Raw genomic sequence first — 14,141 nt, forward strand, 5'->3', positions numbered from 1 at the left:
AACAATAAAACATAATGATTAATTTAATATATGAATATGTTTTAGAAATGACGTTTAGTAAATTTGTATAAAATAAGTTTGAATATTAGTGTCATACTGGAGACTGTCTGTTTCTTGTTAACTACTCCAGTGGCGAATGATAATGCTAATTTGGGGCGGTTTGAGTTACGTCACATATTTCACTATTGGATTTAGGCTGAAGGCCGCAAGGGTTGCACTTACAGCTGTTTTAGTAGAAAGCTACACGTGAGTGACTCGGGCACTCCTACGTCGCACTTGTGTTGCATGCAGTGGCGAGGCGTGAGGTTTACATGAGGGGAAGCAATAACTCCATTCACACCAAAACATGATGAGGTTGGGGGGGGGGGGGTCTGGGGGCCCTCCGCCGGGAAAATATGGATTTCAAGGTACAAAATGGTGCTATTTAAGTAGTTTTCTTAACTGAACATTGACTATTCCACAGGTAGAAAAATTGACATTTTTTTTAAATACATTATTTTTGAAAAATAATGATTGACTTACATTATTCTGATAGTAAAATACCTACTCTACATTACTTATATACTAAGTGGGAGTGGAGTATCATCGTACGCCCACAAATCCCCCACGCACTGCCAGCCAACAGCCCGCGGGAGAGATGCGCGCGCCCCGAGAGACGACCGCCGACTGAAACGCGACATCGCCACCTGCCCTGCCGAACTGTGGCGGACATAGCCGAAGCAGTCGGCGGAAAAATTCCGCAGTCTGCTTCGGCCATGTTCGCTCCAGTTCGGCAAGAAAGCGTTACCTTCGTAGCTTCTACCGCGTATTTTTCCAGCCAATCCCCTCCCTGAACCTTTGTACCATGCCACCCCCCCTCCCGAAAGGAAACTACTGCGGCAGCCTTCCTGCTGAAAGCGGTCCTGCCAGCGCTTCTAAACCTAGCAACGCTTCTAAAACAGCATGTTTTTGTGTCAACGAGTTCTTTTTTTATAGCGCACAGCGCACAGTATTGGGTCCCAAGAAGATAGTGTAAAAAATACATACACCTAACTGCACGAGCCAAAGTAAAATACTATTCTGAATAAAATATTTATTTAAAAAATACAATGTCTGGAAACTGCCTGGGCAAGCACTGCTTGCCTTGCTTGCCCTGACGAGACGCCACTGGTTGCATGGTGTTATTAATTCAATGTGGCGGGTTCATTAAAGTTTGGTGAATTTACTGTATACATGGCTTGGTTTGTCTTGCCAATTAATGAAAGGCGTTGAAATACCTAAGTTCCGCGGCGCTCGCCTGAATCGGGTGGGCCATGGCTAGGGGCACGTTCCGTTAGCAGGGTCGGATACTGGCGGTTGCAGGTCGGGCTTTAGGGTGGCCTTCGGTCGGACGACGTCAAGCACAACACATAATTAAGTCTTCATCAATATTTTTAAATATATGGTTCGCTGCGACTAGTTTTAACTCAATGGTAAGCAATAAGACAAGTACAAACAGGACTACTGAGTATGAGAACCAACTAACTTTAATATTGTCAATTTACAGTTATCATATTCGACTTGTTAAATATGTGTATGAATAACACCTTTTCGTTTGAAGTTAAGGAAAATCAGTGTTTTATCCTACAAATGAAACTTAAGACATGTAATTATGTTTCTCAAAATGTAATCAAGTCTGTATGTAAGTGAGGATAACATCAGTAGAAAAGGTACACATTTAAACACTTCTCACGTGAATATATCGGTGTATATTATATATTATTTTGTACAAACACACTTAAATTCATATAAAAATACTTTATTGTTGTAAATAATTTAAATACTTTAGCACAGTAAAAAATCTGATACCTATTAATACAGCGTTACTTGATTATTCTACACTATTTTAGATGCCTTCAAGTTCCTTTTCTCATTGTCAATTTAAAAATTTGACGCCGAACGCCAATGCTCTTCAATGTCGCATAGACCGATATGCCTCATCAACGTCTCGCAAAGACGTGTTCACCGAATGCGCTCGTGCGCGCAACATAATGTAGTTCGTGCAACGAGGCGAACGCCAGGCAACGAGTGTGCTACGTCGGCGGAAGGATCCGGCCGGGCGAGGCATATCCCTCCGCCGAACTACAACAAATGCAATTATGTATATTTTTTCACAGGTTTTTATTAGACAGTATTTTCATCATTTAATATTTCAGTCTTTTCAAAATTATGTTTCACTGTGCGCCTTGTCCCGAACCTGGCCGGTTCAGTTTCCCGCGAAAATCACATTTTTCCACGGGAGGGTTGACGGGGGGAGGGGGGTCGCGCGCGATGAGAGAGGCAGTGTCCTTCAGGAGCTCCGAGAGGCCGGCAGCCTTCGCGCAACGCGGAACCATCAACTCTTGCTTTCACCGACATGTAGTTTCAATAGTTATAATCTTTTCTTAATCTTTTATGTACAGTTCCGTGGTCGGCCTCAATTTACTATAAGGTATTTCATTTAAATAAATCAGTGCTCCAAGATGAGTGTTCAGCAAATTACGTATGTACTGTGTGGAGTCTACGAGACGTTACGTCGGCGCTTCACGAAACAGCCTAGCTTACCGGCTAAATAGTTTCAGCCGGCACAGGGCAGCCAGTAGGCGACACGTGCCACCAAACTTATTAACGAGTCAATATCTGGGACAAGCCTAAGAGTCATGTAGAGTCACCGGAGTTACGGGCCTACGTGTCATTAGCCCAGTGTAATACGTTGCCGTCGTCCGGGGTCTCGGGCTCGAGTCCCGGTGTGGCTCCTAGTGGGAAAAGGCGGTTCTTGATCTGTGTTGTCCGGGTGGGCGCCAGACTAGCTCGTTTCTAGTCGTGAATTTGGGGTCGTGGATGTGTGTGCCCCTGCGTGGCCCACTAGGGCCGGCGGCGGTGTTGCGTGAGATGATTTTAAATAAGAGACGTGGAGTTGAGGTGGCGGTGTCGTACCTTTTATTCAGAGGAGCGGGTCGTACACAATACAACACTCTACAGAGGTCCCCGGGGGGGTTTTTACTTGTTATTCCGTGGCGCCGTATTGTTTGTGTTCCGCGTTACGTGGCCTTGGATGCTGTTACGTCTCAGACGTCTCACTGGGTACGCAGGTAACGTAATTTCGTAACACAAAGGCGGGACACAAAATACACTGAATTAAGGGGGCGCGCACAGGTTACGTGGCACTCGTTACTCGGGTAACGTAAGTTAGCAGTACAAAATACGGGATACAAAAATACACTGAATTAAGGGGGCGGGCGATTGGAGACGGCCAATCCCGTATGCAAATGTCTCGGCGCGGGTGTTGTGCCCACTGTGGTGAAACACGCACCGCAATTAAGTTTGTCCAAGTTCCCTTGCGGGTTTGTGGTCAGCACCGTGCGCGTGACCTTAAATAAAGTTCTGTACGTTGCGGGAGACGGCCCGTGCCGTATGCTGAAGAGCAGCCCCGCTGACCAAGTGTGGTGCGGGGTGTCTTTAAATTGATGCGGCCGGATTAGGTCCTGGACCGAAAAAAGGGACCGGGTACTCACGGAGAGGTTAAGTAATAAAAGGGGTTTTGTTAATTAGTGACTATATTTACCGGACGTTACTTTCAGTGTAGACAAAGGATGTTGCCTCTCCGTGGGACGTAGGTCCGCCCCGGTCCGTGAGCTGCGCTGAACTGCCGAACTGGCATGGCGTCCGAGGGAGGCTCGGCCTCTCTCGCGCCAGGCGTGACCTCATTACGCTAGACTCCAAACGGGTGTGTCTGGAAGAGATTTTATTGTCGCTAAAATCCTAATTTAATGTTTCAGGAGGAATGGGTACGGTTCTTCTCTTGTCTACTCAGGTTTCCGCGGTTTTGCCTTTAATTGCTGTTCGGCTCGCCTGACTCGGGCGGGCCATGGCCAGGGGTGCGCTCCGCCAGCGGGAGCACACACTGGCGGGTGCAGGTCGGGCTCCGGGGTGGTCGTCGGCCAGACGACGTCAACGTAATGTGTAATAGTGAAATGTTTTTGTCGTCAGGGTTTAATATGTCATGTTAGAGTTTATTCCGTAACCGCCGCACGGTATCGTGCCACCAAACTTACTAATGAGTCAATATCTGGGACGAATCTAAGAGTCAGGGCCGCAAGTCGAAGTTCACGAGGTGGGCGCTGATGCTCCAGAACTTCGACTTCGCGGTCGAACATGTCCCTGGACGGGACAACTAGTTCGCCGACGAACTGTCGCGCCATCCCGACCCAAACATCACCTTTCAGGATGACCAGGATTGGGAAGGGCTGTTGCCGCCAGAGAGATTCGCGCTGCCAGTCACTCCGGGGGAGGCTCCCGCAACCTTGTTTCACATCCCATGGGCCCCCGACCATTCCCTCATCTTGCCTGTGGGGACCCTGAGCGACTTAGTTGAGTTCGTGAAACAGGCCCAGCGGACAGACGACCCCAAACAGGCCGAGGTGCAGTCATGTGGGGAGCAGGCTCACCCCTACCACAGTTGCATAGACGGGGTGTTGGAAACCCGGGTACCGGGGGACATGGACGCCTGGCGCCTTCATGTGCCGCTCGGTGCCCGTGAGCAGGTAATTGCCTTCCACCACATGCACGAGCTGGCGGGCCACCCGGGCGCACACCAGACACAGCTGGATATCCGTAAGACCTTCCATTGGCCAGGGGTGACGCAGGATGTGCGGGACCTGGTGCGGCGCTGCCAGCAGTGCCAGCAGAGGAAGACGAGGCGGTCTGACGGAGTGGAACAGCAGCGTCCCCGCCGGCCCCGCGACCCGTTTCACACCCTGGCCCTGGACATAATGGGGCCCTACCTGCGGACCACCTGCGGAAAGAGATTCTTGGTCGTCATCACCGACATTTTCACCAGGTGGGTCGAGGCCTTCCCGGTGTCCAACGTGCACGCTGGAACCATAGCCGCCCTGCTGGACCATAAAATCTTCTCGCGGTATGGTTTCGCGCGCGCGCTGTTGACGGACAACGGCTGTCAGTTCAGCGGGAGGTGCTGGCGAGCTGACTGTCACCGATGGGGCCTTGACCACCACACCACACTCATCTACCATCCCCAGGCCAACCCCACTGAAAGGAGAAACCAGGAGGTCAAGGCGCAGCTGCGGCTAAGGTTAGGGGACGACCACTCCAAGTGGGATGTCCACCTGCCAAAGCTGCTCTATTGTCTCCGGTGCCGCATCAACGCCGTCACCGGTCATTCCCCTGCCGAGCTCCTGTACGGGAAAAACTTGGCATTGCCCGGGGAGATCAGGATGGCCGACGTCGCCATGGGCACAGTGGTGCGCCCCGATCTAGAGGAGGGGGGGGAGGACGCCAGACAACAACATGCCCAATTCCTGGCGGCCTACACGCCCCTGAGTAGTCACCCCCCACCCCCGATCCAGCCAGGTCAGCTGGTGTATGTCAGGCAGCACCACTCGTCATCCGGGGCACAGAACTTTTGCGCAGGGCTAGCGCCCAGATGTTCGGAGCCACGAGAGGTCCTGTGGAGAACGGGCCCCTCATCCTATGCGGTCCGGACGCCAAGGGGGTGACCCGCTAAAGTACATCGGGACGACCTGCGCTTAGTCGCGCACGGGGTCAGATTTGGCCCAACGACCCCTCTTCCCCACCCCCACACTGCAGGATGCCACAGAGACACTGCGGGAAGGAGCAGAACCCGAACTCGCCACCCGGGGGGACACGCACACGGACGACCCAGACGTGGGTAACCACGATCAGGCATCCGAATGCACCGAACCCGACCTCCGGGACACCCCGTTCAGGTCCCCAGTGTCGCTGGTAACAGTTCCGCATGTCCCCGCGGAGGTAGGGAGTCCGTTAATCTGGTTCCCTGATGAGGAGGGGGGAGAGGTTTCTGAGGAGTAGGACAACGAGCCACTGTGGCCGCTGGACCTGAGCCTGGTGGACGCCACATTCCGGGTGTCCGTGGACGAGCCCGAGGATGGGGAGGAGGAACCGGACGGGAGGGGTAGGCGTCACACGCGCAGACGTCGGGCCCTGGTCAGGACGTGCTGCATGGACGACAGCGAGCCGGTAGAGTTCATCCCTGTCCCCGCAGTGGAGACGAGTTTCCCGACCACCCAACCGGACACGAGTGAGTCTACCACACTTTGCCCAGTAGAGACACACACCAACACCGTCCCCACCACACGACCACAGAGGGCCCGCCGACCCCCAGCCTACCTGGCAGAGTACGAGTGGTCCAGGTCCCCGTTGAGCTACTCCACCCAAGTGCTGCCCGTAGGGGGCGTTCCAGTGGTGCCAACACACGTGGCCGGACCCATATCATCTCCCCCATCCACGTCGTCCGTTCCACCACCACGCCACACCCTGACCACACTGACCCCTCCACCCACATGTCACCATATTGTGCTAGGAGAGGCGCACGTCTCCGCCCAGTCCAAGTGGGGTAACGGACATGGGTCAGGGCGTACCCCCTTGTCATTCATCGAGTGGGAGAGGCATTCAGAGCAGAATCATTACATCACAACACACCACCATGTCTTGCTTAGTGTAAGGCTCGCAGTGCGGCGGACATCAGTGAAGTGCTCAGCGTGTGAAGCGAGGCGTTGATGCACATAGCGGTCTCAGAGAAGGGGGGGGCATTTGATGCCGACCGCCAATGCTCCTCAATGTCGCATAGACCGATATGCCTCATCAACGTCTCGCAAAGACGTGTTCACCGAATGCGCTCGTGCGCGCAACATAATGTAGTTCGTGCAACGAGGCGAATGCCAGGCAACGAGTGTGCTACGTCGGCGGGAGGATCCGGCCGGGCGTGGCATATCCCTCCGCCGAACTACAACAAATGCAATTATGTATATTTTTTCACAGGTTTTTATTAGACAGTATTTTCATCATTTAATATTTCAGTCTTTTCAAAATTATGTTTCACTGTGCGCCTTGTCCCGAACCTGGCCGGTTCAGTTTCCCGCGAAAATCACATTTTTCCACGCGAGGGTTGACGGGGGGAGGGGGGTCGCGCGCGGCGAGAGAAGCAGTGTCCTTCAGGAGCTCCGAGAGGCCGGCAGCCTTCGCGCAACGCGGAACCATCAACTCTTGCTTTCACCGACATGTAGTTTCAATAGTTATAATCTTTTCTTAATCTTTTATGTACAGTTCCGTGGTCGGCCTCAATTTACTATGAGGTATTTCATTTAAATAAATCAGTGCTCCAAGATGAGTGTTCAGCAAATTACGTATGTACTGTGTGGAGTCTACGAGACGTTACGTCGGCGCTTCACGAAACAGCCTAGCTTACCGGCTAAATAGTTTCAGCCGGCACAGGGCAGCCAGTAGGCGACACGTGCCACCAAACTTATTAACGAGTCAATATCTGGGACAAGCCTAAGAGTCATGTAGAGTCACCGGAGTTACGGGCATACGTGTCATTAGCCCAGTGTAATACGTAATGTGTAATAGTGAAGTGTTTTTGTCGTCAGGGTTTAATATGTCATGTTAGAGTTTATTCCGTAACCGCCGCACGGTATCGTGCCACCAAATTTACAATCGAGTCAATATCTGGGACGAATCTGAGAGTCAGGTAGAGTCGCCGGAGATACGGGCCTACGTGTCAATAGCCCAGTGTAATACGTAATGTGCAACAGTGAAGTGTTTTATTCGTCAAGGTATAATTTGTCATGTTAGAGTTTATTTTGTAACCGCCGCATTGTGTGGAAGAGTACGTACTTCAGGCGTAGTAAAATCGTGTGCCACCACTGAGGAAGTGGGCTGCGCGTGTGACTATTCGATTCGGGACAACCGTTACGGCCAGAACGGGCAGCACTATATATAGGGCTATGCCGTAATAAATTCATCAGGCATCAAGCAGTAACTTTGTGTTCTTCAGGCGTCCCGAGTGGCCGTAACAGCTCGGGGGGCCCTACTGCGTTAACTCCTACCTCTAGCCACAAAGCCGAACCCTCCCTGAGATCTAAAACCATATAAAAATCACGTAAAATTCAATGGAGGTAGTGGGGACGGTGTTAATTTACTTAAAATTAGTATCCTGGTTCTTGATTGGCTTAAATGTGGTACAGATCAATTTTTTTAAAAATAACAGTCACACACCGAAACTGTCAACGAAAGGAGTTTAGCACGGAAAGTCACAATTTTAATATTGTCATATTTAGTATAATGGTGCCATATTTAATCGAATACTAATATTTAAGTTGTAAACTGCCATGATCATTAGTCAGTCCTTAGAGGTGTCTGGGCATTCTGTCAATGTTGCAACAGCAATTTTCTTAGAGTCAGAGGTGATATATATATGGCTCAGATTTAAATAATACAGTTTATTATGACAAATATGATAATTACAAAGTACTTGAAACAAAAGTTATTAAAACCATCTTTGATATATGTGTTTTAGCACATTTAGTATTTAGTATTTTTACTGTAGCAAACCTAACCTAACCATCCGACACCTTTTAATAGTGCTTTTAATGAAGCTAACCTAACGTTATCACCCACTTACTCTTTCAATGTATTTTAAATGTAAATAACTAACCATTCGCATGGAATAAAATAAATTATAATATTTACTCCTAACACAATCATTCGTTAAAATGTAAAGTAGCATTTTGCAATGTTAATTTTTTTTATTTTCCGAAAAGTGGCTTTCCTTCAGAATTAATGTTTTAACAAATCAACATACAACTTCTAATCAGAAATAGCACCTATGCTATTAATTGAATTTAAAATACAAATTTCCGATGTGATTATTTTATAGAAATTATAAGGAAAACAACTGAGAAGAAAAAAGAAGAACATACACAGCCGTGGTCTCGGCATGGAATAGTGCTTATTGTAGATATTGCCCGTGATCAGTTGATCTTGTACGGTATAGATGGCAGCATGAGTGTTGATTTTCCAGCAAGCGATTAGCGATCACGTGGCTGTACATTGAAGTGACAGAAACGGTCGTTGGCTAGTGGTAATTCAATCACTACTTTCAAAAGTAGCCCGCGTATTGTTAATGCTTCACACGGCAGTATGCTGTACTTGCGCGGTGTAATTAAAGATTTAATACTTCAAAATATTTAGACTTAGTAATTTGTGAGTGGATTACGAAACAGTGACTGCTTTTTTACGGAAATATAATGATTTCTTTCAGTAATATCAAGCGGTTTTTACAGTTTCAAGGAGATACCTTAAGTGTAAATGTATTTATGGTGTGCCTGAGTGTTTAGTGGCGTTCACGGTGTTTTCATATGAAGAAATTTGTGGCTAGAAAATCTGCTTCAAAAGGATTACCGAAACTGATGATGACTGCATTATTTAAAGACACCTTTGGGGTGAGTTTACTCTTGTTTAAGCTAATTTAAAAAGTGCTTTTATTTAAATATTCTCTTGTAGAACAAATATTAATGAATACTTATAAATGATCTTTGTATTGTTGTGTTATTGCTGAGTGTTGTTTTGGTGCCGGTGGGGTTAGCCGAATTTGAGAAACATGTGATTGAATTTATTTACCAGTATCAAGATTTACATTCTGTTGTAAAAGCGGAACTTGGTGTAGTTCGATTTATTTTAATAAGGTTTCCTTCGTTGGGATCCCTCCACCCTATTATTATTTAATTAGTTAGTTTTCCACACCTTTTTGTATTTTCGAGGGTTGAGTTTTGTTTGGCTATAATTGGTAATGCTTAGTAGTTTTCAGACTGTTTAAGTACTGGTACCTACTTATTTTTCATGTATTTTTATTCAAGCTAATACTGGCAGCTAGTACAGGTTGTCATAATACATTTTTATTAGAGAACAGCCTTAATATTCTTCAATAATGAGTAAGGAATGAAGTTTGCACAGTGCAACAATGGATCCCAATACTGACATTAGGGTAGCTAACAAACGGCGATAGTTGGTCGTGGTTTTTCGTGATTGACTCCTTTATCTAGATACATACTACCACTGTGGCTCTTTTAGCATGAGGCTTCTACAATATACAACATACACAGTGTACACAAGAATGACATTTATGTTCGACGTGTTTTTATTGCATTATCTTAACACTTAAAGACCTTAGGTTCCGGAATTAATAATTTCGGGGTAGGCATACCCATATACAATATAGGATGCTTGCTTTGACAATCGAAGAGAACCGAACCACTAAAAATGTCGTGGTCTTCGCATTTTTAGCGTTTACTGACCACATTATACGTTTATAAGTGTATGTCTATCCCAAAACCTACAATAAAATCAAATCATTTAGGCATCGTTTTTATGTCATATAAGCATATACGATGAATAGGCCCTAGCAATTTACATCAAATACGCTAAAAATTATCTTGTATGGTATCTGATTAAATAAATTCCAAAAGAAATTGTCACAGAGTACATTTAACGAGTGGCAATTTTCTTTTTTTTTTTTTTGGGGGGGGGGGGGGGGGGGGAAGGACAATTTTTGGACGGCCGCGTCGTCATAGTTTAAAGCGTGCATACGATACGTCGAGGGAATTCAACATTATTATAAAAAAGAACATTAAAAGAAACTTTCAGTGGAATAAAGTCGCCCGTGTAACGGCATGGATGCATTGCTCGGCTGAAAACAATAAAAGCGATTAAAGGAAAGAGCTACGTGATAAATGTTAATGTGCGTCCCGAACCACATGTTTACCCCTGGCTGCTCCTATTTATCTATAGACCTTGCCACGGTTGTACAGAGGACACGGACCGACGCGGCCCCACATGTTGCTTCGAAAACTAAAGTACCTACTGTATTTCTCGAACGCCCCTTCCTAACAGCTCCATATGATTTTTTATTTTCAATAATAAATATCGTTTTAATGAGCGTGGTGAATCCAGGAAACGTCTCGGTGGTGGAAACCGCGAAGGACGTGAGGTTATTTAATGCCAGTGTGATTATGCGGCGAGTTAAAATTGCCATCTGCGGTAATTAGGGAAGGCCATACTTCAACACAACAGTGAAAGAAAATTTTTAACATGTGAAAATACCTCCTCCTATCTGGCAGTGATTCTCACCCAGAAGCTTTTACCCACCAGTCAGGAGTTAAGTATATCGCTAGACTATTGTGCGCCTTCGGATAGGCCTAAACCATGTCTGTAATGCAGCAGCGAGCAGAAAATGTAAAGTTAGTTGTAACCAATCACTAAAGGCCGGAAATTTTCACGGGAAATAATAATACTGAACGCTCATTAGACTGCAGCAAGGTTATGACCGTGCCAGCGGTTTTTCCCTTGTGATTGGCGGTCTTCTGCAAGAGAAGCTATTGGTCGGGCCATTCAGGACGTGTTTGCTTTCCCACAAAATTGCTGCGATTCGTTTACCGACATTAGACATGAAACTGAGAGAAAAAATTGACCAGTTACGAAACTCGGGCGAGGATATAGGATTTTAACACTCAGCTAATTTCGAAATAATTTTCCAAAAAAAATGTGTCCCTGAAAATAACACGTATAAACGTGTGTATACACAAATGTACGTCACAGAGTAATGGTGAATGGTTTGGGATGTTGGCCTAAAGTTTATTTTATTTTGTAAATACCAATACAAAAATTCTCGGGTTCAATGACCTCCAGGATAAACTCCAAAATACTTGAGAAAAAGTCACCTATGCTGATTTGTGTGATTATATTCTTTGATTAAAGGTCTTTGATTGGCGCATAGTCATACCGATTCACAGTGAACCAATAGCAGAAGCAGCACAAAGGTACTATTATTTGAATTTTTGCATATCACGAAATGAATCCGCGAATTTTTCCTGTCTTTAATTAAAGCTTTTTTTCACTGCTTAGTTTTTTTTTTTACTCACACGCGCACGTTTGTATTCACTCGATTTTTGTGCTGGCATGATTTGGATCAGCGAGACTTCAACTCATATTAATATAATATTACTTAAAGTATGTGGGCCACAGTTAAAGATTGGGCGCCGAGCATGGGGTCATAAGGCTGTGCACGCACAAAGCACACTCGCACGGTAGTTGAATGTACACGAACAGATCGCAGCTGCCACACTGGAAAACAGCTCACGCACTGTGCACGGAAATTCATCGAACTTCTAGTTTTACTCTGTGCTGTGCGACGGTATCTGTTCGTGGCCAATCAACGTACACTTCGTCAGCGGCATAGAGCAAATAACGATTGTTTTGATACGTGCATTTCAAAGATAAAGACTGAAACTAATGCGAGGCATGGCTTGCTATTTAATAATTCCCAGTCATTAAAAACAAAACATCATTGAATTAAATGCTTGGATTTACGTAATCAAACTTCTATAAATAATAGCTAACCATAATCAAATGTTTGAAACTTAAAATGGTGACCGGGGGGGGGGGGGGTGTAGGCGGGCAAAAAGTGGGATGTTTGAACTGCTGTTTTGTGTGCAAATGCAGCTTCGAAGTTTGGTTCTGCATGTAGTTTGCTTGCCGTCGCGAATGTAGCCCAGGCTTGAACTAATACTTAGCTACTGCAGAAGCTGTGAGCGAAGCATCGTGCGCTTAGTGAGATCTCACACGGGATCTTTCATCGGGGAAGAAAGTGCCGCATACAGAGCGCGGAGGCGAGCTTCCGTGCCGTTTTCCACAACCTGCCCCCCCTCCCCCGCATTTCACCACGTGGCATTGTCGGGCTAGGCGGCGCGCCGAACACAAAGGCAGGGGATCCGCTTCCGGTGCGCCCCCGGCTCGCTCTGTGCGTCGCGGCGTGCAGCGGGACACAGAGGCGCAGACAGCAGCCCCCCCCCCCCCCGTACCCCCTCGGCGGCCCGCCCCGCATGCGCATTATGGGCCCCGCCTACCCGGGCGCACACACGGTGCGCAGAGCTTCAGGAAAAACAACGCGATTTCAAAATTACTCAAAGCGGGGTCTGTTTACGAAAAGCATGTAAGAGTTCGCTGAGGGCCGAAAAGTACTTCTGATTTCGGATTAAGTTTTTAAACTGCACTTTTAGAAGAGTTAAAATGGTTAAAACGCATGTTTTTCAGAGTGATTTTAGGCGTGAAACAACCGGTACAGGTTCTTGAAAGCACTTAAAGGACTTGCATGACACCTTTACCTTCATTTCTCGACCATGTAATGTTACGGTCACCGCTCGAGGCTGTACCGCGCTAGAAGCACCGGCGAGCGTCGTGCTTATCATCCCGCCTCGCAGACACAGAGGCGATGCTGCGAACATTCTACAACCCATCTAGAAAGTTCTCCGGCGGACCACGAGCCCTTGGCCCACCGGCTCGGCCTGCCTGCCATCTTCCAAGGGCTTCCCTCTTGTCGTCGAGGCAATGCTGTGTCGGTAAGGCATCCGCACATCCCTTCACGAGTGTGACTACCTGACAACGGAAGGACCCAACAATAAAGTTGGATTTGCAATATAAAAAAAAAGCGAGTGCATTACAAACCATACACACGACCTGGCGGAAATCAGTTCATAATTTGAAATCTCGTGTGTTAACTTTTAGCCAGTGAAATTTCTCGATGAAAATAACCTCTGTCGGTAATTTTAGTAAAATAAATATTTTAAGAATTATTTTTCCGCGACTGCTGACCTACACTATTTTTCAATTCAAACTTTATTAGTTTATGATAGGGTAAGCAAATGTTTAGTGAAGAACCTGTACGCCATTTTTTTTTTAGTATTTTTATGTGCATTTATCACGAGTCACTTAGCTATATATATATATATATATAATTTTATAATTTTATAGGAAGAATTACCAGAGAAAATCTAGTTTCGATAAATTCCTATCACCACGTGATATATAAATACAAACATTTCCCAGCTCCCATTCGAAATGGCACCCTGCTCTGCTTTCATTCGTTGTTACGCCATGCGTCCGCAACAGAAATAAAATATGTTCATCTCCCTCCTATGCGCACGACCGTTCGTTATGTGGTGGATCAGTCAGCATGCTCGACACTGTTGTTGTTTAGGTTGAGAATCCAGCCTGACGCCGTGGCGGCGGCGCGGTCGAACTTCTGCGCGTCGCCTCTATGGTCAGAGGGGCAGTACATATCCTCAATTAACATGTATCCATAATTTCCTGCTTCAATGCGTTATTTTTAAATTACGCGTAAAATCATAATATAACTATCGTTAAATGTTTATAAAATGTTTTTTCATATAAATTGAATACGTATTTTGTTATTGGTTTTTATGAAATAAAATGTCAGTTCTTATGTCAACCCTACAATGAACTAAAAGCGC

General features: G+C 46.4%; 1 protein-coding gene across 1 annotated transcript in view; it reads left to right on the plus strand.

The window, feature by feature from the left end:
* Positions 1-8,843: 8,843 nt before the first annotated feature.
* Positions 8,844-14,141, plus strand: part of LOC134534990 (nostrin) — a 172,245-nt gene continuing 166,947 nt past the window's right edge. The window contains exon 1 of the mRNA XM_063373784.1: positions 8,844-9,278. Within this exon, the coding sequence (XP_063229854.1) occupies positions 9,195-9,278 (84 nt within the window). The 5' untranslated portion in view covers positions 8,844-9,194. The remainder of the gene's footprint in view (positions 9,279-14,141) is intronic.

Source organism: Bacillus rossius, chromosome 8 (genome assembly GCF_032445375.1).
Source record: "Bacillus rossius redtenbacheri isolate Brsri chromosome 8, Brsri_v3, whole genome shotgun sequence".
Classification (NCBI taxonomy): Eukaryota; Metazoa; Arthropoda; class Insecta; order Phasmatodea; family Bacillidae; genus Bacillus; species Bacillus rossius.